The sequence below is a fragment of the Schistocerca serialis genome, chromosome 2, assembly GCF_023864345.2.
Source record: "Schistocerca serialis cubense isolate TAMUIC-IGC-003099 chromosome 2, iqSchSeri2.2, whole genome shotgun sequence".
Taxonomy (NCBI): domain Eukaryota; kingdom Metazoa; phylum Arthropoda; class Insecta; order Orthoptera; family Acrididae; genus Schistocerca; species Schistocerca serialis.
The window spans coordinates 545,822,280-545,850,076 of NC_064639.1; the positions used below are offsets into that span (position 1 = coordinate 545,822,280).

Genomic DNA, 27,797 nt, shown 5'->3' on the forward strand with positions numbered 1-27,797 from the left:
AGTGATCATGATGTGGTTGTGGCAACAATGATTACCAAAGTGCAAAGGACAGCTAAAACAAGCTGAAAGATATACATGTTCAGTAAATTAGATTAAAAAAATCAGTAGTGTTGTATCTCAGTGAGGAACTTGAAACTTTCAGCAAAGGGCAGGATCATGTAGAGGAACTGTGGCTCAGGGTTAATAGAATAACTGACCCGGCACTAGATAGATATGTACCCTGTAGAACTTTTCATAGTGGGAGGAAACCTCCATGGTGTACAGTCACTCTGAAGAAACTTCTAAAGAAACAGAGATTACTGCATAGTAGGCATAAAACAAAGCATAGGTCTATAATAGAGTTAGCTGTCAAGAGGACAATGCATGAAGCCTTCAGTGACTATTGTAGCAGAATATTGTCAAGCGATCTTTCACAAAACCCAAATAAATTCTTGTCATATATAAAGGCTGTTAGTGGCATCAATGTTAGTGTCCAGTCCGTCATTAACAATTCAGCAACTGAAATTGAAGATAGTAAAGCAAAAGCTGAAATGCTTAACTCCATTTTCAAATGTTCCTTTACAAAGGAAAACCCAGGAGAATTGCCCCGGTTTAATTCTCGTATTAATTTATAAATTTTAGTGTCAGTGGTGTTGAGAAACAGCTGAAATCACTAAAACTGAACAAAGCTCCAGGCCCCGACTATAATCTATCATTGATCCCTCAAACAAAAAATCATGCCCAGCTCTTGGAAAAGAGCACAGGCCACATCTACAAGAAGGGTATTAGAAGTGATCCAAAAAACTACTGTCCAATATTCTTGTCATAGATTTGTTGTAGAATCTTAGAACATACTCTGAGCTCAAACATAATGAGCTATCTCAAACAGAATGACTTCCTCAATGTCAACCGGCATCAATTCTGAAGACATTGATCATGTGAAACCCATCTTGTACTCTTCTCACATGACATACTGAAAGCTTTGGTTCGAGGCAGTCGGGTAGATGCAGTATTTTTTATTTCTGAGAAGTATTTGTCTCGATACTACACCTGGGCTTATTGTCAAAAAGTATGATCATATGGGGTTATCAAGTGAATTTTGCGACTGCATTGAGGACTTCTTGGTAGGGAGGATGCAGCATGTTATCTAGGATGGAGAGTCATCATCAGATACAGAAGTAATTTCGGATGTGCCCCAGGGAAATGTGCTGAGACCCTTCCTGTTCATGTTGTATATTAATGACCTTGCAGACAATATTAATAGTAAGCTGACTTTTTGCATATGATGCTGTTATCTACAATGAAGTACTATCTGAAAGAAGCTGCATAAATATTCAGTCAGATCTTGATAAGATTTCAAAGTGGTACAGAGATTGGCAACTTGCTTTAAATGTTCAGAAATGTAAAATTGTGCTTTTTCACAAACCAAAAAAAATCTAGTATCCTATGACTAAAATATCAGTGATTCACTGTTTGAATTGGTCAACTCATACAAATACCTGGGTGTAACACTTTGTAGAGATTTGAAATGGAGTGATCACGTAGGATCAGTCGTAGGTAAAGCAGTTGATAGATGTCAGTATATTGGTAGAATACTGGGGAATTGCAATCAGTTTACAAAGGAGATTGCTTACAAGTCACTCATGTGATCGGTTCTAGAATGTTGTTAACGTGTGTGAGACCTGTACAAAATAGGACTAAAAGGGAACATTGAATGTATACAGAGAATGGCAACTTGAATGGTCACTGGCTTGTTTGTCCCATAGGAGAGAGTCACAGAGATGCTAAAGAAGCAGAACTGATGGGATCTTGAAGACAGACATAAACTATCCCGAGTAAGTCTGCTAACAAAGTTTCAAGAATAAGCTTTAAATGATGACTCTAGGAATGTCCTACAACCCTCTATGTATCACTTACATAGGGATCGTGAGGACAAGATCAGTACACGTAAGCATGCACAGAGGCATTCAGACAATATTCTTCCTACACTCCATACGTGAATACAATGGGAAGAAACCCTAATAACTGGTGCAGTGGGACGTACCTTCTACCATTCACTTCACGGTGGTTTCGGAATATGGGTGTAGATGCAGATGAAGAAGTAGGTTGTTGTCCAGTAGTGTCAGTATTTGATTCCAGTCCTTCATGTTGTATTTTTCTAGGAATGTTCTACGTAATGAGACTAATGCATCCACAATAGTCTCCTCTCGTGATCTCTTGTGATTCTGAGGCCCAAGCAGTTTGACACTTCTCTTAGCTCTTTCAATTTAAATTGCTCTTTGGGTTTCTTTTTGAAAGTGTCCTTCTGTTGCAGGTTATTTAAAAAAATCAACTTGTCAGTATATAAATTGTAACAGTTAGTACATCATATCCTTTACTTCTCTTATAAAATCATAAATCTGCAACAGGTCCACATTGTCACAGGCCTACATCGTTTGACTTTGAAGTTTAAGAGTGCTTTATTTAGTTTAATATTACTGTTGCAACTACCTTGTTTTAACATACAGGCTGCCTTTTTAAAGCCTCTTGATACATTTGTGCTAAACAGTTTGAGTGACAAAATCAGTTTTTGGGATTTTAAAACAAGTCTGCTCTTTCAGATATCCTTGTAGGAATTCTGTAACATTATCTAAGTGATCTGTTTTTGGATTGTATTTACTTGTTAGTCCAAACTAATATGTTAATCCAAACTAACTTATTGAATTGTAGTAGATTGTGGGAGCATATATTTCTTCACATTCTAAACTCAATTGTTTGGTCACTTACTTTAACTGCTAGATGTGCTGGGAACCTGGTAGTGTGCTGTTGAAGATCCCGTTCAGCTTTGACACTGCACTTGATGTTTGTTAACTTTTTATCTCTGGTTAAAACAGCATTTACCCATGTCTGATTTTTCTGTACATGAGTGCAAATCTTTAATTGCCTGAAGCCATATGTGTGACTGTGCTTTGCAAAGTTGCTTCTGTGATGACGGATCTGAAAACTCTGTCTATAGAGCAGGGTTTCCCAAATTGTATGTGGAACACTGGTGTTACACAGGAAGCAAAAAGTGCTGCATGAAAAACTATTAATAATATGGCATTTTTTCTGATATTTTAATGATACTATTTTTTTTAAAAAAATGTAATGGTTTCTGTGGTATTAATTATAATTTAAAATTGGAATAACCTCTGAATGAAACAAGTTTTCCTCATTTAAAACATACCTTCAAAATAAAAACAAGCTGTTCCATCGAAGTATCAGCACTCTCAAAGTGTCCTTTCAGAGGAAAAATTTGGGAATTCTCACTATAGAGTAATATGGCATGCAATCTTCCATTCTTGCTGATTGCAGAATTTTTGATGGTCTTCTAAGAATTTGAGTTTGTATGAGGGAGCAGGAGTTCTATTTGCCTCAGATGAAGTTGATTTTTCTGAACTGCTCTGCTCAGATAAAGTACCTTTTGTCACTTGTCTCATAAGTAACAGGTTCATTTCAAGTGTTTCTGAGTTATTTTGCTGAATTTCATATCTGTCTCAGTGTGAAATAAATAAATAATTTGGGTAGTTTCTCAGACTGTTCAGGAACTGTTATTATATCATGACTCTTCTGAACTGTATATTCATTAAATATCAAATTCCCTCAGAGTGCTCAAAGCTCTTTTGTGAGTGCGTGTTTAGGGAGCATGGTAACATGAGGCTTTGGGATATTCTTCCTGTCCTGTGCCACAATTTTACTCTGTTATTATATCTTTTCTAAGAGTTTGTCTCTAGGACAAATTCCAAGCTGACAATGTAACTTGCTTTTGGATGTTGATTGGGGCTTTTCCCACTTCGCTACATTATTTTTTTTGCCAGCTATTTTGTTTAACCTATGTTCAATCCCCACATCTAGGTTTGACCTCCAACTTCCTTTCTTTTTTTTTTTTTGGCCAGTCCATGTGAAGGGTTGTCAGGTACCCATATGATGGTAGCCCCATTACTGCACACTGAGGGCACTATTTCCTCGCACATGCTGAAGAGTGGGTGCTTGTCCATTTAGGGAAACTGGCACTCTGGGAAATGGCCACCAAATCATGTGACAATTGCTCTAGCTGAGTAGTGCCTGTGGAGAGAGCCCTCATTTGGAGTAAGAAGTATCATGGCAGATATCTGATACCGTGAAAAGATTTAAACTATCAGGCGGTAGCCACGAGGCTCCAGCAGTCTCTCCAGACAGACCTGAGTTCTTCAGTGTGGGTTGGTATGACCTTAGGAATTTACCCTCCTTTGCCACACCATTGGAGGAAAGCAAACTTGAGCAGCTATCAGAAACGTATTCCCCTCAATTCCAGATTTGCTTTAGGACACATAGAGGGTCCTTTCTCTCTACTAAGCTGATGTTCTGTTTTGAGAATACTGAAAAGTTATTTGGGAAAAATCTCTTCCCTTGGTAAATTATTTAGTGCTTCCACCTTAATTAAAATGGGCATTACTATCTTAAACAAAAAAAAAAAATGAGATGATGTACATGTTACCGTGACACACTATAACAGTCTGAATGTGCCCATTGACTATGTTTTCCCTTTATCCAGCACCAGACCAGTTTGGGACATTAAGAGTACTTCTCCACTTTATTCTGTCTTTCCACCATTCTTCTTCTGTAACTGTTTTGTTCCAGTCCAAATTCCTTCTTCTTAAACTCATTTTGTTGAGTCAATCCACCTAACTTTAGGTCTCCCTTATGCCCTCAGACTTGCCCTCCATAATTTTTTTGGTATTCTTCCATCATCCATTCGCTTTATGAATCCAAACCATTTTAACCTGTTCTTCTTAGTTTTCTCATTCAGCTTTTGTATTATTTCTTACTCTGTCTCTCCTCATTTTTCCTAACATACTTATTAAGAATTTCATTTTACTGGCTTGGATTCTGCTCTCCTCTCTTCTTGTCATTGTCCAGGACTCTGATGCAAATGTCAGTATTAGTGTGAAGTACGTCTCGTACAGCACTTCCGTATACTTAATTGACACCTCCCTTCCACAGACAGTCCTCCCCGATAGCTGTGTGATCAGCACAGCGGTGTCTCATGCCAAGGGGCCCGGGTTCGATTCCCGGCTGGGTTGGAGATTTTCTCCACTCAGGGACTGGGTGTTTTATTGTCCTCATTATCGTTTGATCTTCACCAGTGGAAGGTAATGGGAAACCACCACTGGAATCACTTCCCTAGTCGCTCATGCGATGGACCTCTCTGACGAGGCTTCCCTCATGACAAGACTTGCCGTAAGGCAGAACATAAAGTTTTCCACAGACGAAGCCCCTCATGCACTAGTAAAATAAATTGCTCTCTTCCCTCTCGATAATTTCTTCCTCCGTTCTTGAATTTCCCCTTATCATACACTCTAGGTATTTAGTTATCCACTCTTTCAGTATTCTGTCCTTTAACATTAATTTGTCCCTTGCCTTTTCTGGTTACCACTGTAGTTTTGCTTTTCTCCACATTTCATTTGATTCTATAGCTCTCGATTTTGTTTAAGATATCTATTTGTTCTTGTACCTCCTTAATGTTGATTCCCCACAGCATAATATCATCAGGAAATAGCAATAACTTCATCTCTCTTCCTCCATGAGCTGCTTCTATCTATTTCATAATTTCATCCATCACTATGAAGTGTGACATGACATTTTTAGGATTGCTTACCCACTTGCTGGCTTCTGTGATGACGGAAGATGTTTATGATGTTTAGTAGAAAGTGTTTGGAGATGTTACAGTATGTGCAGATGGGAGAATGTCATGAACCCACCACTTTTACAAGGTGAGACGGCGAGTGAGCCTCTCCATCTGCTGAGTGAACTAGCTTGTGTAGAGAAAACTTCTTGTCTTGATTTTGTGCCTGCAACATCAGTTTAAAAAGATCTGTCAACTTGCTTTGTATATGAGATTGTTTTTGTAAGAGAAGGAGATTTAAAGTCTAATCATTTATGTCATACAACTAGCTTGGAAGTCGGGTAACACTCTCTTTTAGCACCCATCCACGCACAAACAGATAAAGTCCAGTGCAGACTGCTGCCTCGCTGTTGGTGGAACTGACTAGCAGGGCCACCACAGAAAACACCAAGAACGGTGACCGAGAGAAATTTACTAAATAATTGTATTAACATCTAACATCAAAGGGTTACAGGTTGTGCAAAGGAATCATAGCAAATATACCACCAAAAAACCACCAACATTGCATTTCAACCATTATAAATAATGATGGTACCACCACACTCTCATGCCTCACTCCTTTAACAGTCCTGAATCAATTGCTTCTTCAGATTATTTCTGTGGACACTGCTGAAGCTTTTGTCATACATTGCTTGAAGGATTTCAATCATTTCTTTTCCAACTCAATTTCTTTTTAATGCTTCCCATAACTTTCTCTGAGGACACTATAGTAAGCCTTCAGTAGACAAGAAATATCACCACCAGATCTTTGACATACTCCCAATGTCTTTCCATCAACTATCTCATACTAAAGATTGGGCCCACTGTTGATTTACCATGTCAAACGTCACACTGCTCCTCTTTCAACTGACCTTCCACTTTTTCCCTCAGCCTTGCTTCCTGTATCCTCTTCATCATTTTTGCTACTGTTGGTATGAGTTGTATACCTTCACAGTTCTCACATATTTTTCTGTCTCTGTTCTTGAACACTGGAATTATTATTCCCTTTCCCTATTCTTCAGGCACACATTTCTAAGTCCATATGCATCTTAGCAGTCTATATAACCATTGTAGCCCAGTAGGTGCAGACTTGTGAAGGCTACACGAACACTTGCATAATTGTGGGATCCATTTTGTATGTTATGTACATCGAGATGTATCAGACAACAAAGTTGAAACTGGCACATTCATCATTACATTTGAGAGGAATTCTCCAGAGGAGATGGTAATCATGATTTACCACTGTGATGTGCAACAGGGTCATTTCCATGTCAAAACATGCAATAATTCAAGGATTTGTAACCCTCTATCTCAAATGTTCACAAAAATTTGCACATTTGTTTATACCTATAACAGGAACTTCTGCAAAATCTTTTTGGTCTCAGACTACAACTTTATTTTATATCAAATTTTAAATGTAGTGATATTCTGATAATTGAGCTCTGCAAGAATGTCAGTGCATAATGGTACTTATCTTCATAAATGCCCATAACTCAGGTGTTTATGAAGCTTATGATTTGGAATTTTTTTCATAAGTTAAGCGAAGCACATACTTAACAGACATATAATTATTTAAGCAGTAAAGTTATAAAGAAATTTTTTAAAGAATATTAATATATGTCAATTTTTTATTTCAGAAAAATTGCAATGAAGTGAAAAAATGCTTATGTCACATTTCTCCAACCTGCTGGGAACCTGATTTTGCTCTCAAAAGAACCCCTTGATTGCAAGTTTTCTAACAAAATAAAAATTTGAATGGGTCTTCTGCTAATTGACACACAGTCTGAAATCAAAATACTTTTTACTGTTATGGAAAAGGGTCATTTTAAGTAAGTTCATCCACTCAATGCCTCTGATGCAAGGGTATCAAATTAGCATATTTAAGTATAACTCATTCTAGGCAGGCAAGTTAACTTTAAGTGTGAAAATTAACTTCCTTTCATTTGATTAATTCGAAAACAAAGCAACAATTGCTGGAATTTTTAGTTGAGAATAACTGGAATGCAACAATTAGCCTATTTGGCCTCAGTTGCTCTTTGACTTTCTGTGAGACATTCCACTTGTATAAAGTGAATTAGTGCTCAATTAATTGCAGTGAAAAATGTGGATTCATGCACTGTTTGAAAATTACTAAAAACACCATGTCATTTTACAACCCATACCTTAGTAAAAACTCTACAAAAAATAGAAGAGCTGACTGAAGACCAATGAGATTTGATATTGCTGTGATCCAATATAAGCTTTCCACGAGATCAAGAAAGTGCTACTATATGTGGGTGTCACAGATACTATTACTTAAAATTTTTTGAAAGTCACCAAAGAACTTGTAGGCGACTTGCCTACAACAAATAATTGCATAGCCGTCCGGTATAGTGAGTTAGCGAAAAAATATTTATTCGTGAAAACTCACAATGAGAAGAAACTAAAAAAAAACAACAGAGAAGTAACAAAAACTAGGGGATTCTATAGTCTTACGGCAAAGATAAAAAGCAACACATGACCAAAAAAAACTCTTGCGCACTTTTGATATCACTTTGCACCAGACATGAAAAATATCACTGCCACACAGCCCCCCCCCCTTAAAGTGCGAAGCCCCAGGGATATCTTGATACTTGAATTTTATTCAACGTCAAGCTCTGGTGTGCGTCGGGTGTCTTGGGTGCAGTGACGTTGTTGTTTGTGGTGGTGATTCACCTGTCTCGGACGATGTACTGAGCGGTGTTTCGGTATGCTCTGCGTCCATCATGTGTTGATGCACAGGCGTGGTGTCAGAGGTCGGAGAGGATAAAACCCATGCTGGCTTGACACGTTCAATCAATACCTTTGTCGGAACACCATTGTACATTATGTCCATGGTATGCTTATGTATATGGTGGTTGTAAAGGTGATTTGACTGAGTCTGTTTGCAACATTACGTGAGAGCAATTGTACAAGTCTTTGTGTACAAACACCTTACGCTCGTCCTCTTGTTGACTTCGTGTTTCACACCCAGCCCGGTCTCTTTTGCACTTAAAGATAACTTGTGGTTGCTGTAGCGTGCGTAGTTGTGCTCGCAAATCCTCTATTGCAGTTTTTAAATCTCTAATTTCGTTTGAACTTTTTGTTGTTTGTCGCGTTGCGACCACGGCACAGTTTACTGTTATAACGTCAGTTTGGTCTTGCTGGTAATGGTAGTTACCGTACGTGGCATCTGTCAACGTCATTGCGACTGTTGCATTAGGCTTGTGTGTTTCGTAGATTCTGTCTGCAGCGAGCAGCAGTTTGTCAACTGATCTTTCGTCGTATATAGCTAGTGTAGTTCTTACTTGCGTTGGTAGCTGTTGTTGCCATACGTGGAGTAACAGTCTATCAGAGACTGTCGATCTATCTACCAGGCTGCGTAAATGACGCCAGTATTCTGACGGGGTCCTATCTCGCCGTTTCTCTTGGTACAGCTTGTTTGACTCTGATGTCGACTGACCTCACACACCGAGAAATTAATTCTTCTTTCAGTCTACAGTATGCTCATTCTGTAGCCGGGTTTACTATAATGTCAGATATCAAAACCGAGGTCTGATGGTCCAAATTACTTATCACCGAGGTGAACTTCTCGTGATCACTGACTATTCTTTGTTGTAGAAATAATTTTCCATTACCGCGAACCATGTGTGTGGCTGAGAAGGCATGAATTGGGGCGCCCGTAATTGCAACCGTTGAGTTGGTGAAGTGTTGAAACCAGTGGGTACTTCCATTGCTGTTACTTGCTGTGGTTGTGCTGCCATGGTTGTTGAACCAACGTCATTCCTTTGGTCCGATATATGCTTTAAGTTCAGATCTTTCGAAATATGCAACTGTAAAGTTTCTATCTCATTCTGAAGCCTCTGAATTTCTTCTGTTATCGTCCCGTATCGTTTGCCGTCGTCGTTCATTGCTTTTGCAGTTAATGTTCGACGTAGCTAACGAAAGATTTAAAGTTCCTTAATCGGAGGTCACCAATTGTGTAGGCGACTTGCCTACGACAAATAGTTGCATAGCCGTCCGGTATAATGAGTTAACGAAAAAATATTTATTCGTGAAAACTCACAATGAAAAAAAAATTAAATAATTAAAAAAAAATAAAATGGAGAAGTAACAAAAACTAGGAGATTCTATTGTCTTACGGAAAAGATAAAAAACAAAACACGACCAAAAAAAAACTCTCGCGCACTTTTGATATCACTTTGCACCAGAAATGAAAAATATCACTGCCACAAACTTGTTGTGGTTCTTTCAAAAAACACAGACAAACAGTGAAAAAAATCTTTGAGGTCAGTTTACTTGTCATTGCCTAAAACATTAAGTGCTAAAAGAATCTGTGTAAAACCAGGCCAAAAACTGTGCACAACATTTTGTAAGATTAATGAACAGAAAACTGACATCAGTGATAGAAATGAAAGTGATGCAGATGCCCCTTAGGTGACATTTCACAAATCAATACTAAAAAGTCAAAGTATTGAGGATGCAAATAAAACTTTACATGATGTGGGGTGCTCTTCCTTAAAAATTCACTGTATTCCAATTCACAGCAAGGCTCCATGTGGCAAAAAGAAGCTAGAAAAAGTGAAGCATGTTTTGGAAAGAAAAGTGTGATGGGCATTAGATTGCAGTATTGAAGATTATGACCATAGAGAAGAAAAATTTGATGGTGAATTTGGTAAGAAAGCCAAAGGTGTTGATGCCATGATATTGTTAACTAAAGAAAAAATGGCTACTGTAAGAGTACCTGAAAAAATTCAAATTTTGACTATAGCTCCATCCTCTTGGTCAAAAGAAAACATAACGTCAGAATTTAATGTTAATGAGTATGTGTGGTCTGATAAGCAAGGAAACCAAAAAAGGGGAAAGTTATTGCTGATGAAGTGGTAGACATTGCCACTGATTTATACCAAATTGATGAATATACTCGAATGTTACCATGAGCAAAAGACAAAGTTAGCATTCAGAAGAATGTGTATAAGCAAAAAAGACTCATCCTTCGCAACTTAAGAGAACTATACTCTTGTTTTAAATGTGAGAATACAAACATTAACTTTGGTCTTTCTAAATTTTTTTCACTACGATTGAAATGGTGTTTTTTAGCTGGTGCTGCTGAGTCTCTCTCTCTCTCTCTCTCTCTCTCTCTCTGTAACTGCTTTTAGATACATAACACGTTGAAGAAACATAAAAGAACTTATAACATTTCTTGTATATGACTCTGAAAACTATTGACTGCATGCTTAATCACTGTGGTAACAGTCCCAGTGATGACAAACTGTCAGAATTATTAAGGCAGAAGTTAGCTTACAAAGATGCTGATGATGAAATTGAGTTCAGCCAATGGATAAACACAGGTCATCGGGCAGAATTGGTAAAGCAGTCTGCTACTGTTAGTGAATACATCAACTTGTTGTTAACAAATTTACAGGGAATTAAACAACACTCATTTATATCTAAGTGTCAGTCAAAATAATTGAAAAAAATTGAAAGATCATCTAACCCTGGAAAAAGCAATTCTGTTAATGGACTTAGCTGAAAACTACAGTTTTTTAATTCAGAATGAAATTCGGAGTTACCAGTGGACAAGAAGCAGCTGTACTATCCATCCCGTGTGTGTTTATGTGACAAATGAAGAAAGTAAATTGGTAATATTGAGCCACTGCTTTATAAGTGGTGATATGGAACATGATGTAGGATTTGTAAATGCTGTCCGGAAAGAAATGTTTAAGTGGCTGGCAGAGCATTACCTGCAAGTGAAGAAAGTGCATTATTTCACTGATGGATGTGCTACTCAGTATAAGAATAGAAAAAGCTTTAAAAATTTGAATGAGCACAAAAATGATTTTTCTATTGATGATGAGCATTTCGTTTTTGCTAATAGTCACAATAAATCTGTGTGTGATGGTTTGGCAGGAGGTATAAAATGTATATTGAGAATAACTGGTCTTCAGCTAGTAGATGATGCACGAATAACAACTGCATCTGGTGTTTACGATTTCTGCAAAGCTAATATTGACAAATGTTTTTTTCACTTCTTAGAGAAATTCGCTGTAGATTTCCTATGCAAGAACATCGAGAAGAGATTTTCAACAACCCACACAATACCTGGTACCAGGAATTTTCACCATTACAAACCACTTCCTTGTTATTCTTTATAGATTAGAAGAGTAACTTCAGGAAAGCCTGCCTTGATTTTTGCATTCAGTGAAAATGCCCCACAATGGACATGCTCTCATCTTCAACAAAATTCTTTTGCAGCAGCTGTATACGGTGACAGGTGGTACTTTGCCTTCGTCAGAAATGTCTGTGAAGAAGAAGGAGATGTTAAACTAATTTTTTTCTAACCACCTGGACCAGTAGTGTCATTCTTTTCTGAACATGTACGTTTTAAATTAACGTTAGTGTGGCTAGAATAATTGTTTAAAGACCCTAATTAGACACCCTAAATAAATTTAACCCGTGTAATGAAAATGTTTCCATTAAATATATAACTTTTGGCTCTGTACTTTCATCAGGCAGCCTTACAATAGGTTGTCAATTTACATAATCTGATTTGGATGATCATCTGAGAACAATGATGAGATGAGATGTATGTTAAACAAACATCCAATATCTATCAAAACTCAGGATGTTTTTTTTTTAGTATCCAAGTTTTGATACAAACAAATCTTGTATCAGCTGTCAGAAAGTGTTTTACATATTATTTACATATTTAAAATTCATTGTTTGGACCATAATAGCTTAAGTTGATTTTCTGTATTCCCTTAAGTCAAGAATATTTATTAATTTTTTTTTCCAATAAAGATACATCCCGTCTGTGATATCTGGGGAAGTATGACTGATTTGTTGAAAATCAGATACTTTCTGTTATTATTAATTTTTGTCTGAAGTAATGCAATCCAAATGACGAACTTCAGTTGTGGTATTTATGTCTGTAAAAAATTTCCATTTTTTCCCCTTTTTTTGCATTGACTATTGCTATGCAGAAAGTAACAAGTAGAAAAAGTTTCATGAAAATCTGAAGCAATGGGTGTCAGGTATGGATGATCTTACTTAGAATTATTATTTTTGTCATCACAACACAAAGTATTGTGATTTCAGATTTATTTGTGTGTCCATTCATAGAAAACACATTAATAATTTTATTTTATTACAATGTGTACCACCTTGGGAATTATTTAAGACCAATTATAAGTTCGCACCAGATTGGAGGATTGTGATATAAGCATTTTTCAACCTATCTGTACTTTTTCCAGAAATTGGAAAGCGACAAATTAAATTTTTTGTATTGTTCTTTGTAGCTTTACTGCTTAAATAATTACATGTATTTAAGTATGTGCTTCTCGTAACTTATGAAAAAAATTCCATATCAAAAGCTTCATAAACACCTGAGTTACGAGCATTCATGTAGGTAAGTGCCATTTTGCATTGACATTTTTCTGGAGCCTGGTTATCAGAATATCACTACATTTAAAATTTGGTCCAAAAAAGTATTAGTCTGAGAGAAAAAAGATTTTGCACAAGTTCTTATGTTATAAATATAAGCAAATGTGCAAAGTTTCAGGAAAATCTGAGATGATAGGTGACACGACCTCCATGATTTGATGTAGAATGATGTACACCGATGCCATGCTTTGAATGCCAACACTTTGGGCATATGGTTTGCCAATGTACATATGACCCGACTGTGGAGACTGTGGTTGACTGCTATGTAAGAACTCCCATGTTCCTACCAGCTGTCTGTGTTAATTGTGGAAATGACAACTCTCCAAATCCCTGAAATGTACAACCCTAATTAAAGAATGCATAATTCAGGAATCGCAAGTGTCCAATTATGTCTCGTTATTTGTTGCTCACAAACAAATACGGTTGTTCATGTACTGCCCAATGATATCTACTGTTGCTACTATTGTAGCCAGGGCATGCTATTTACTACTTCCACATAGACCTCTGGTAGCCGTGCATGTAAATTAGACCATGGGGGCAAGAGGCCTCCGCTCTCATGGTTCCTGAATTTTCATTTACAGGAGCACCGACTCTCTGCACACAGCCAGAGACTCAGCATCTTCATCCAATGGGTACTGATGGCAGGGCATCCATTCAGGAATTCTCTACTTGGAATTCCACAGACAAGAACCAGATGCCAGCAGGAACCTAAAAGAGTCACCAACTGTGTGTCCTTGGCGTGCCCACTCCCTTTTGTTTCCTACACCTTGCAGCACAGATAAGCTCTCACATGATTCAGGACTGCCAAAAAAAATGAAAGAGAAAAAGAAATCACTGGAGAAGGCTACTCCAGTGACCCTTGAGGCACCAGATTCTCCCATGCCATCAGACTCTGAACTGATGTTTAGTGATGTTGCTCTAGACCCAACAATGACAGATCACATCTTCTGGTTGCAACCTTCTGATTGAGCAGGTTTTTTCTGATCTGGATCTTTGTCTCCTCCATGGGACATTTCAGTGCTGCCCATGGCACCTTTCTGGCTATCAACCTCATCTTCCTCCAGTCACGTGGCTTTGCTAGAATGGTCACTACATGACAATCTTCATCACATTGATCACATTCCAGTAATCCTGTTACTTCCTTGTTGCTTCCCAACAGACCAGTTGTCAAGATGGTAGTTTTGAAGAGCCAACTGGCAATTGTGTGCATCTGCTGTCATCTGCGACCCTTCTCAGTCAGATTGCATCAGTGAGTTTATGGGAGATGTTTCCAACACAATTGTCTGCACCGCTGGAATTGCTATTACCTTTTCTACTACAGGCCTCTCCACTGCCAATTGGTGCTGTGGTAGACCAACAACATTAAAATAGCAATTCATGATTCTTGGACGTTTCTTCACAAACCATGCTCATCACTTTTAAGCAGCTCTGTGCTAAGGCTCGGTAGCTAATTAAACACAAAAAGATTGAATCGTGAGAATGCTACATCTCCTTCTTGGGAACATTTGCCTCTTCATCCTGATTGTGGGCAATATTCTGTAGTCTTATGGGCCACCAAAGATCAACAGCTGTTCCAGATCTCATCCTCTGTGGTGGTATTTGAACCAGTGTGTCTTGTTGAACACCTTGCGACCCACTTTGTAGTTATTTCAGCATCATTTACCTACTGTCTTTCAAAAGCATAAAAGACTTTTGGAACTCTTCCTTGATAAAAAGCTAACATGACTGCCCCATAATCATCAGCTAAAGTTAGTTATTTAGTTAGATCCATGTTCCATAGATAATTTGAACAATTCTTTTATCAAAATGATGTGGAACAAGTCAGTTTACAGGATACGTACACATGTATATATATGATTGGTGTTAATATTAATGAACACATTATTTTTATAGTCCAACACATAAATCTACCCTATTTTTTCATTTACTGGCTACTAGTTACTCAAGAAATTCATCAGTGAAATAGAAGAAGTAGTCAAGGAGAAATGATTTTAAATTAGATTTAAAACTTGCTTCGTTACCTGTCACACTTTGTATGATATTGGGAAAATGATAAAAACTTTTTGTTGTTGCATATTGAACTCATTTCTGAGCTACTGGCAGCTTTCACAAAAGGTACTAAATGTCATCTTTCCCTCCAGTGTCATAGGTATGGACATCACTGTGCTTTTCAAACTGCAGTGAATTATTTATTACGAATTTCATTTGTGAATATATGACTTCTGATGGCGCAGTTAAAATGCTCAACTCCTTGAAGAGGTATCAACATGATACACTTGGGAGAATACTATACATTTTTCTTACTGCTCACTTTTGTCCTATTAACACTTCTTTGTAAGTGATGAATTACCCCTGAAAATTTTTTTGTAAGATATTATTGAGTGGTAATAGCAAAATATGTCAGGATAGAAAATCTACTTACCAAGCAGCAGCAGAGCACACACGTATAAAAGAAGGTTGTAATTAGGCAAAGTTTCGGAGTCAGTGGCTCCTTTTTCATTCAGAAGGGTGCAAGGAGAAGAAAGAGAGGTGAAGGAAAAGGACTGGAGAGCTCTAGGAAAAGGGGTAAATTTCAGGAAAGTCATCCAGAACTGCGGGTCAGGGAAGCCTCTCGGTGCATGATGAGAAGGAAAGACTGATTGTTGGGACTGCATTGGATGAGATTTGAAATCCTGAGAGCTTAAAGGTGGAAGACAGGGTAATGTGCAAGACAGATATTACTGCTTAAACATCATGCATGAGTTAATAAGAGTGAAATGCTAAGTGCAATTTACGTAATAGAGATGGGAGTGCGGTGGTGAAAAAATAGGTCTGTAGGACAACGAAAGATGTAGAAAACTAAAACAGAGTGAAGAAAAGAGTAGTTAATGTGAAGAAATGCTGAGATGGAAAAAATTAACATAAATTAAGGCCAGGAGGGTGGTGAGAACCAAGGACATGTGATAGTGCTAGTTCCTACCTGTGGAGTTCTGAGAAACTGGTGTCTGGGGAAAGAATCCAGATGGCGCATGTGGTGAAACAAACACCGCAGTTATGATTGTCATGTTCTAGAGAATGCTCTGCGACAGGATATTGTGAATTGCCAGTATACAGCCTCTGCCTATACCCCTTCATCGTAACTGCTACTTTGGCTGTAGTCACGCCAATGCAAAAGGCCAAACCGTGTTTACACAACAGCTGGTATATGATGTGTCACTTCACAGGTGGCTCTCCCTTTGACAGAATATGCTTTGCCAGTTACGGGGCTACTATAGGTGATGGTAGGAGGGTGCATAGGGAAAGTCTTGCAGCATGGTTGGTCACAGGGTAGGAGTCATTGGGTAGGGAAATGGGTGCAGAAGGAGCATAGGGTCTGACAGGAATATTGCAATGATTGGGAGGGTGACGAAACGCTATTCTAGATGTGGTGGGTAAAATTTAAGGCAGAATGGACCTCAATTGAGGGCATGATTTTAGGAAATCATATCCCTGTCAAAGTAGCTGATTAATACATTCCAGACCAGCGTTATACCGAGTCACCAATGGTGTGCTCCGAAGTTATTTTTTGGAGGTTTCAGCAGTACCATGCTTGAACATGATGGCCCAGGAAATCTGCTTTTGAACTGGGCTGGTGGGGTAATTATGTGCAGTGAAGGTTAGGTGAGAACTGTGGTGTGTTGCTGTAAATAGTCTGCATCTGAACAAATACATTTGCCTCAAATGCCAAGGTTATATGGGAGGGAACATTTGGCATGGAGAGGATGGCAACTGTCAAAATGTAAGTACATTGTTTGTTGGTAGGTTTAATGTGGACTGAAGTTTGTAGCTGGACTTCAGTGAGGACGAGTTCAACATTAAGGAATGTGTCGTGGGATTTGGAATAGGGCCATGTGAAATTTCATCGGGAGAAGGTATGCAGAGATTCCAGGAATTTTAACAGGTCAGTCTCACCATGCCTCCATATGGTAAAGATATCATCAATGTATCTAAACCAAACTATAGGCTAAAGACATATGGGGTCCAGGAAAGCCCATGAAAAGGTTGACATAGGTAGGAGCCTGTACCCCTGATCTGTTTGTAAGTCTGCCCCTCAAAGGTGAAGTAGTTGTTGGTAAGCATAAAGTGGATTAAGGTGAGTAGGGAGGTTGTCATAGGTTCAGATTCAGGTGGGCGTTGACAGAGGAAATGTTTAGCAGCAGACCGGCCGTGTATGTGGGGGATGTTGGTGTAGAGGGAGGTGGCATCAGTAGCGATAAGCGAAATGTATGGTGGGAGTGGGACTGGCACGGATTTCAGACGATCTAGGAAATGGTTGTTATCTTTGATATAGGAGGGGAGTCTTTGTGCTATGGGTTACAGGTGCTGATCATCTAAGGCAGATATACATTTGGTGGGTGATTTGAAGCCAGCAACTAAAGGACGGCCAGGATGATTGGGTTTGTGGATCTTAAGAAGAAGGTAAAAGGTTGGGGTGCATGGTTTGGGTGGGTGAGAAGGTCTATGGATTGAGGTGATAGTCCTTATGAAGGGCCTGAGGAGGTTTTAAGGAGGGACTGCAGGTCAGTTTGTACCACAGGAATAGGACCTTGATGGCAGACACTGAGAGCTTAAAGGTGGAAGACAGGGTAATGTGCAAGACAGAGATTACTGCTTAAACATCATGCACGAGTTAATAAGAGTGAAAAGGTAAGTGCATTTTACGTAACAGAGGTGGGAGTCCGGTTGTGAAAAATAGATGTGTAGGACAATGAAAGCTGTAGAAAACTGAAACGTGAAGAAAAGAGTAGTTACTGTGAAGAAATGCGGAGACGGAATGAATTAACATAAATTAAGGCCAGGGGGGTGGTGAGAACCTTGGACATATGGTAGTGCTAGACACATTCATAGGTTCTGTTGACCTGTAAAAAGTGTTCAACAATGTAAAATGGTGCAAGATGTTCGAAATTCTGAGAAAAACAGGTAAGCTATATGGAAAGATGGATAATATACAATACATACAAGAACCAAGAGGAAACAATAAGAGTGGAAGACCAAGAATGAAGTTCTCGGATTAAAAAGGGTTTAAGACAGGGATGCAGTTTTGCACCCGTGCTGCTCAGTCGAAGAAGCAATGACTGAAATGAGAGAGAGGTTCAAGAGTGGGGCTAAAAATCAAGGTGAAAGGATGTCAGTGGTAAGATTCGTCAATGACATTAGTATCCTCAGTGGAAGTGAAGAAGAATTACAGGATGTCTTGAATGAAATGAACAGTCCAATGGCCGGCCGAAGTGGCCATGCGGTTAAAGGCGCTGCAGTCTGGAACCGCAAGACCGCTACGGTCGCAGGTTCGAATCCTGCCTCGGGCATGGATGTTTGTGATGTCCTTAGGTTAGTTAGGTTTAAGTAGTTCTAAGTTCTAGGGGACTAATGACCTCAGCAGTTGAGTCCCATAGTGCTCAGAGCCATTTGAACAGTCCAATGAGTACAGAATATGGTTTGAAAGTAAATAGAAGAAAGACAAAAGCAATGAAGTACCAGAAATGGGAATACTGATAAACTTAACATCAGAATTGGTAATCACAAAGTGAACGAAGTTCAGGAAATCTGCTACCCAGTCAGCAAAAAACCTGTGATGGACAGAACAAGGACGACATAAAATGCGTACTAGCATTGGCAAAGAGGACATTCCTGGCCAAGACAAGTCTTCTTGTATCAGACATAGCCCTTAATTTGAGGAAGAAATTTCTGAGAATGTATGTTTGGAGCATAGCATTGTATGGTAGCGAAACATGGCTGGTGGGAAAACCAGAACAGAAGAGCATCGAAGCATTTGAGATGGGGTGCTGCAGAAGTATATTGGAAATTAGGTGGACTGACAATATAAGAAATGAGAAGGTTCTCTGCAGAATCGGTGAGAAAAGGAACATATGGAGAACACTGACAAGAAGAAGAACAGGATGACAGGACATTTGTTAAGACAACAGGGAATAACTTCTATGATACTAGAGGGAACTGTAGGTGGTAAAAACTGTATAGGAAGACAGAGATTGGAATACATCCAGCAAATAATGTAGGACTTAGGCTGCAAGTCTTATTAGCAGATGAAAAGGTTAACACAGGAAATGAATTCATGGTGGGGTGCATGAAACTATTCAGAAGACTGATGACAAAAAAAAAAAAAAAAAAAAAAAGGTGTGGTACTGGTTGACTCAGAGAATTTTTTTATGCCTCACCAGCATTGAAACTCACATGCTACTTGATAAATTTGCTGGATTTTTTACATGACTGGCATGACATTCTCGTACATAATCGAGGCATAACCTGATGATCACATTTGTATGGCCTCTTTTAATGTTAATCAGTTTTATGAAGAATACCTTTTCACAGTTATCCTTGCTTTTTGTAGCACATGAGGATGGGATTTCCATCCAAAAACCTGGGCTGCATGTACGATTTTATCCAAATAAAGGATTTGTCAGGTACAATTGGAGCAGAATTTTTTTTTTATAATGGAAAAAGTATATCTTGACATATGAGATGAAACTGCTGCTTGGTGCAACATCGTAACATTTCCCTAATGATCACGCCAGTTGATGGAAATGGTGTGCATTAAGCCACAGAGTAAACTGCGTGTCCACAGAGATTTTATCCGTGTTAGGTGAAGAATGTGGTCGCTAACAGAAGGGCAAATACCATTACAGTTGTGTATGTAGTATCACTAAACGAAGGGAACCAAAGTTTATTGCATTCTTTTAACTGATATTGTTTAATTGCTTTAGTTTGATATGGACCTACTGTAGCAAGAGCTTCTATAATTATTCAAGTAGTACTGTATGAATGCTGTGAACATCCATTGATTGCAAATAAAACTATGGAGCTATTGAGTCTATCATAGTCTGTCAACATGTGAATGTTTAGCTTGTGGCAGGGAAAAGTACTTACACAAAATACATTAGGAGAAGAGATATTTTTGGATTAAAGTTCTCGATTAACTATACACATGAGATTAGAAAACAAAGTCAAGCTTTGACATTTTAATTTATATAACAGTCATCTCTCAGTCTTTTCTTCTAAATGTAGGTACTGATTCTTTTTTTAGATGTACAACATGAGACTATACCAATCAGTAAAAGCCCTTTGTCCAAGAATAGCAGATTGTGAGACTGGGTTTCTTAGGATGGCATACTTGAGAATGTCAAAATGTGTGTTAAAGATGGGATGCAACTTCACCTAATGACGAGCAAGCCAGACAGCAAAGACAATAATATGTTGCTTTCCTGGTGGAAATGTGACAGCATTACATTCCAAATATTTGTAGGACGGCACAAAATATTTTAGCCATTTCCTGATAATAATTTATTTTAAACAATGAATGAGAAGCTCACACAAAGTGTAAATGGTTTTGATAATAATACTATATATGTTAGTGACAAACAGTCCAGAGTGAATAGAGAGTGTCATGATAGATACAGAAATTAGTGACCCCAAGGTTGTTGTAGTGAGATTGAATACAGCAACATCTAAATCCACCAAAAGTAAACACACAATATATCTATTTAAAAAAAGCAGATAAAAATTCAGTTGACATCCTCCTAAGGACACTCTCCATTCCATCTGAACCAACTTAGTAGGCATTGACCAAATGTAACTTAAATTCAGTGAAATAGTTTTGCTGGCAATTGAGAGAGACGTAAACGCAAGAAAGATCAGGACACTATGCAATGTTACTTAATGGTTATCCTGTTGCTGAGTTGTGACTGCTCCACCCAGCATCCCGTACGAGCAGACCCATTGCAATATTACCTGATTTTACTTGTACCGTAGGTAATGGGCTATGCGTGATGCTGTTTAAAGTGAATAGCTTTCATGCCCAGCAGATAACTCGCTGCAAATAACAACCTCTAGCTGTGGTCCTGCAGTCAGACACTAAGTGCATTGGCTAGAATTATGAATTAACAAAATAAACATAAATATTAAATAAAAGACAAATGAAGAGTTAATAAAAAAGCGTTCCATTCTAATGTCAGTAATTGATGTAGGTGATATTGGAGAATTCTGTTGATTACTGTTTATTAAAGAAAATAAACTTCAGGTAAATAGAAAGCGTACCTGTGATAACCAGTTTTAACACAGACAGAAAGATATCCTTATAAAACACAGTAAATTTGCGTTCAGAGTGTTAAGAAAATCCTAGCAGAATCCTCAAACAAAATAGTCACCCAAATCTTGCAAAAAATAAGTGTATTTTGTGACCATAATACACAAAATATTTGATAGCTTAAATAATTCAGAGTATGGCAGTTTACACAATAACACACAAGTGATAATGAGTAGGAACTCATAATCTGTCTGCTCTCATATCTGAAGTACAAGTGGAAAAGTTAAAGTTTTGCACTGGAGCATTTTCAGACCTTGCAAAAGTCAGAGTTCCTTCACGGCTAAAAGTATTGTAGTGGCTGTACACTGCCCACAATCTGTCACCAACATTACTGAACAACACGCGTTACCACAGGCAGATCTGCCTCCTTCCAAAAATAAGTTACAAGTGATGTGTATATGCAGACTGAAACGGCAAATGAAAATTTGTACCAAGGCTGGGAGTCAAACCTGGGTCTCCTGCTTAGCAGTCAGCACTATACCATCGCGGCACTGTGACTTGACGCAACTGCATGGATTACCCTAGCACACCTTCCTCCTCAATCCAGATTCTCAATTACACCTCTGCCATGAGGTATTACCCCTAAACTTGAACGGCATTGCAGAGGATCTCAAATTACATGCCTGAAACCGAGGCATAGGTGCTTTAATCAAATGAAACCATATGGTTCCAGAGACCTTTTCAAGTCTCAAACATCTATGATCTATATAAGCGGACTGAAGTGACAAATGAAAATGTGTACCAAGGCTAGGATTCGAACCCGGGTCTCCTGATCACTAGGCAGTTCTGTTAACTGCTATGCCACCCTGGCACAGCAGCTTTGCACAAGTGCACTGATTACCCTAGCATACCTTCCTCCTTGTTCCAAATTACCATTCACACCTATGTCCAAACCTCTGGAAACACAAAGTTTCATTTAACATAAAAGTGTCCAGAATTTCTTCCTTGGGCATCCTATTCAGAATGTGTCTGTTTTCACATGATTCCAGCAGTCTTCCACCAGTGTCTAACTTTTATTGGCAGAAGGGCATCTCCACCAAAAAACATCATTCTTATGTTGTACAGGCATGATTCTGAGTCAACTTCACCACTATGTGCATCAAACTAGTACATTACAACAATATTTAATAAAGGAATGTTATAAACATTCTATAACACTCAGACCTTTCACAATAAGTATAAATAAAGGTTTGTTAAAAAAAAAGCTAGCATTCTTGTGGCAGTGCACTCATGTTGAAAGAAAACAAAATGTTGTTAAATATTTTTTAACATTTATTTTACATCTCCTCAATAGAAGTGTCTTGCCACTCTTTTCGATGGTGGTGTCAGCTAACACAAGCTATTGACCACTTTTAAATTACAGTGGTTTTTTATATTAACTGCAGTCACATTGAAACAATGCTATTGCCAAAAATAACAATATATTACTGTGGACGATATGATATTCTGACGACTATTTCCATGATGAAAAACATTTAAAAACATATGAAATTATGTGATTCTTCAATTTCTCCAGGCGTATTTTATGATGAAATAAATCGCGAATGAACAGCCTGGTATGAGTGTGCATAGGAGTCATATTAAATTAATAAATAAAATTGATACATACATGTAGGTTTTCGGGATGATGCAGTGGTGCAATACATGAAATGTTTAAAATTTGTTAGGTCTAAGGTTCCTTGTAAAAATATTTCATTACTGTAAAATATGAACTTCTGCAGCTTTTAAGTTATTGAAAATATTATTGCTTCATTGGAGGCACCTCATTTTTCTGAGATTGCAAATTACTCTAGAATTTTCCATATCTATTAAAACCTGTGGTAAAATTTGAATTTTTTTCTAAACATGAAGTTTAAAATGTAACAGCTCATTCATTTCTTCATAAATTAAATAAATTCTAGAGTTTCATACACCTGTAAGTATGGTTTGTATGCTGTGCAAAATTTATCGAAGAATCTCTCTTACTTATGAAGGAAAGTGTACCTATAGCAACAAATGCAGCCAATAGTAAGTTTAAAAAAATGATGAAATTTCACATGTAAAAAAAATTATTTTGGTATGTTTTTGGACTTTCACTGCTATGAGTGTAAATCCTGAATCTTTCCTGGTTATGCCGACAAAGTTTTATGAATTTATTTGTAAAAGTATAGACAGTGGAAATTAAAAAGTCCTATGGTGCCTCTCCTGCTCCCAGCCAGCCTGTTTGACGTCCTACCCCCTTTAACTCCCAAATATTGGATGTTTTCTTGGTAGTGTCCTCTGCCATTGCAGCTGAGTTGTGCTGAAAACTGATGCCAAGGCCTGAATTCATCATCCTGTATTGGTCCCCATTCTGAACATGGTGCATGCGCAGCCCATCACAGGTGTTGCCCCCAAGATTGAGCTTGTGGTGATGCCCCTAGTAGAACAACAGTGCTAACTATGTCATACTAACAGGAAAATCCTGTCTCTATTGATTGAATTGTCTACTACTCTAATTTGTAAACAATATACTAAAAACTAGATTTGCTGGCAGCTATCAGGTTCTTATTAAATATCTTCTTGTATCCCTCATTTAAGCAGTATTTTGCTGCTGCCATTTTTCAGGCTGTTGTAAGCGATGTTCCACACACCTATCCTGAACTATGTGAATCGATTGGCCAATAAAAGCTTTCTCTCAGTGACAAGTAAAAATTATGTGCTAGGCTTCTTAAATCCCAAATCATCCTTCATAGAGGCAAGTAATGCACTAATCTTGGCAGCTGGGCAAAACACATCCTTAATGTTAAATTTCATTAAAATTCTTTCATTCGTAATGGATATGCCCCCACAATGAGAAATAAAGGCCACAGATCTGAGCTCCTCTTCGTGCACTTCTGGGTGGTCCAGGCTCCATTGTCTGATGAATCTGCTTCTCAAGTATCCATTTTCCTTAAACACAGACACCAAGTGTGCAGGTTCCTGTGTTAGACTATCTGTGTCGGGAAAAGCATATGTTTTACGTACCAGAGTCCTAAGGATGCCACCATGTTGGTCCAGTGGATCACAATATTTATATGCAGAAATGATTGGTGTGTGTTGGTTTACAGTGAACTCTGTGTCTCATTGTACTTCCTTCGGGCCACTCAACAAAAGTGTTGTCAGCATACCTTCAGAAACACATTGATTGCAAAGCTGAATTCCTCACTGCCCTATCCTCGAAGTCCTCTATGCAAAATTGGCAACTGTGGGTGGTACAGGGCTACCCGTAACCACTCAATCATTCTGTTCAAAAATATTGTCATTAATTGAAAAATACACGGATGTTAGTGCATGGTGAAAAAAGCTGTACCTTCTCCTCATTGAGTTTTTCACTAATCAAACTTAAGGACTCTTCCAAAGGGACCTGCATAAATAGAGGTACCACATAAAAACTCACAAATAAATCCAAATGATTCTACCTCAGAATTCAGCTGTCAAACAAAATCCACCAGATTGGAAATATGATCTTCACACTTTTCAAATATGCAGAGAATTGATGTTAAGTACATTGCCAGGTTGTAACTGTTTGCATACAAATTATTAATGTACACCATATGTATTTTGTAAGGATTGTTATGTTTAAATTTTATTGGTGCTTAAGGGAGAGGACACATCACTGTTTTGCTGTTCCCACTCCCCCCCCCTTCCCCCTCCCCTCCCCCCTTTTTTGCTTGTGCCACACTTTTCCTTTTTAGTTTGGTTAGAATTATTGAGTACTGATAAACATTTGAATGTATTGTTTGTTATTACAGCTGTTGTGACCGTCAGTTCTGAACTGGCACATGAGGTGGCAGTACAAATAACACTGAGCCCTCCTGTCTTGGAGCTTCTTGTGAAACATTCACAGGCATCAGAGGAGAAACACAACGTGCGAAGTTGCTTCATACATTATTTATTGTCATTCTTTGTGAGTGGATCGGATTTTACTATTCGCCTGCTTCTTGATAGAAAAGGTGAGCATAGGAAAATAAGAAATAGCTAATTTACTGGTGTGTGTGTGTAGGGGGGGAGAGCCATGTACGTGCTCCTCCTTGCAAGCACATATATATTATTTTGTTTTTTTGAATTGTATGAATGCATGGTGTCTGTTCTTTCAGACATGTCCAAAAGAACATACGCCAAGCAGAATACGCAGCTGTTATACATTATATGTAATTTTACATACATTGTTTTGTTGATATGTCATATTTGATAACTTTCTTTTATAATATGGTTTCCTAATCATAAAGGTAAGTGTGTTGTCACTACTTTTTGAAACACGTTTTTATGAGAATTATTTTGTTTAGAGAAAGATGGAGAGCTCATTGTTAATCAGTAATAAATTACATTAGCACAATATAAGACTAGAAGTATGGTATTTTCAAAACAGATGATGGATTTTTTGTTTACCACACACACAGATGTAGAAAGTTTATGATATCTGCAAAAGAAGAGGAGTGTTAAAATAAGAACGCTTGTTATTTATGCTAGTTCCAGGCTCACCAATCACTTTTATCAAAATCCCCACACTAATTTCGGCTCTTCTTGATTCTTGAGAAACTAAACAGAAAATCCTATGTGCTATTTATTTTTTTGTTTATTACATGCTGCATTTTTATTATTTTGGTTTCCACAATGTATTATGTTTATTTTTTGTGTAATGTTTTTTCAGGAATATGAACTGTGATTTTTCTTTGTTAGTAGCACAATAAAATGTATCCTGTCTGTTGCAGGATATATAAACAGCATTATTCCTGGCCTTCTATATGATAGTGCTGACTTGGTAGTTCTGGTATTAGCTACATTACGGTCTAAAGTGCTAGAAAACCCATCAGTCTCAAAGACCAATAAATTGCGAACATTTAGTGTTCCTATAATTCGGTCTCTCATAGGCTTGTATGAATGGAAAGGTCCTCAGAAATGGAAAGAAGATGCTGATAGTCTGATACAACAGGTATGCTGTGAGCCAGTCATAAATGTTCTATTCACACTATGAACCACTCTAATACTTATTTTATAATTCAGTGAAACAGGTTGAGGTATTTTTGTTTAATCTGACAATCATTTTGAAAAAGAAAGAAGAGCGAATTTGTAACTCAAGCAGTCAGTCGAAGTTTGCTGACATGCTTTTTCCCTTGTAATTGAAATCACATTTATTAACTGTGTTATCCATTTTATCTGTATTGTACAAATAACTGGAAATTAGGGTATTGAATGAATATCACAAAGCTTTAAGTATGACATGATGCTTTCATTCCTTTGTCATGACTCAAAAACTTCAAGTCTGTTAGTTCCTTGGAGACCTAAGGTGAGTCAGTTCTCAAGCTATCTGCTTGAAGTAATTCTCACATAAGACATTCAGAAGAATTTGACATGAAACCCTGTCTTTGGTACCAGGTTTAACTACATAACTGTAGCATTGTTTAGCTGGCAAATTGATGACTACCCCTCTTACTGTGGCATGTTCAGGATGGTTCAAATATTCCCAAAAGCTTTCTTGGATGCACTGTGCCTCTACTATGACTTGTGAAACTTGGGGTATGGTCCTCTGAGGATAGATGCATATAGAATGTCAGTTAGTAAGCACCATGATTAGTTCAACTGTATTCCTTTCTACTCCATTTCTAACTTACACTTTTGACTTTCATATCGAGTTTACAATTTCAAAGTTGTGATTCGGTTACCTTGTGAATCATGAACTTTAGACGAACTCGCTACTTTCCATTTTTATTTGTCCACCATTATCACTTATTGTTTGACACCTCTCCCTACGAAGAGGAACTGAAATGTTCATATTTGACTTTCTGACTTTGTTTACTTTATTTCTAAAAGTACTACATTTGTTAGTATTACTTCCCCCCCCCCCCCCCCCCCCCCCCCCCCCGCGCGCTCTCTCTCTCTCTGTGTGTGTGTGTGTGTGTGTGTGTGTGTGTATGTGTATGGGGGAGGGGGGGGGGGGGGACGCATGTGTCCATGTGCCCATGTGCAAACACTTACACTTGCGTGGGGGTGCACTCTTTAATAGGTTACACTAGTGCCTTGTATGCTGTTAGCATGCCAAGTGCATTCTTCTTCCCCAGAATTCTCCAAACAATTTCAAATCTTTCATTTGCCTTCCCTAATACAGTGTTTTTCTCATTAAGCATTACACAATAATTATGCAGTGCGTCTACAGCAGTCAAAGGGTAAATCTATTTAATGTTATATGTGTAATCCTAAAATTTGTCTTTCCTGTGAGCTTGTGTTTCCTCATAAAAAAGTAACCAGTAACCTTAAAGATTATAAATAGTTAAAAATCATGCTGCTCACCATAAAGAAGAGATGTTGAGTCGCAGACAGACACAGTAAAAAGACTGCCATATATGTTGAGCTTTTGGCCGAAAGGCCTTTTTCTGCAATAGGCAACACATGCACATTCAGACAAGCGCAACTTGTTGGCTAGAGACAGTGGTCGTGTTTGTGTGTGAATTGCGCTTGTTTGAAAGTGCATGGTTGTCTACTGCAGAAAAAGGCCTTTTGGCCAATAGCTCAACATACACTCCTGGAAATTGAAATAAGAACACCGTGAATTCATTGTCCCAGGAAGGGGAAACTTTATTGACACATTCCTGGGGTCAGATA

At 38.1% G+C, this 27,797-nt stretch overlaps 1 protein-coding gene across 1 annotated transcript in view; it reads left to right on the top strand.

The window, feature by feature from the left end:
- LOC126457523 (nucleolar pre-ribosomal-associated protein 1) overlaps positions 1 to 27,797 on the top strand; it is a 180,361-nt gene that overhangs the window by 29,635 nt on the left and 122,929 nt on the right. The window contains exons 4-5 of the mRNA XM_050093866.1: positions 24,950 to 25,150; positions 25,910 to 26,130. Of these exons, the coding sequence (XP_049949823.1) occupies positions 24,950 to 25,150; positions 25,910 to 26,130 (422 nt within the window). The remainder of the gene's footprint in view (positions 1 to 24,949; positions 25,151 to 25,909; positions 26,131 to 27,797) is intronic.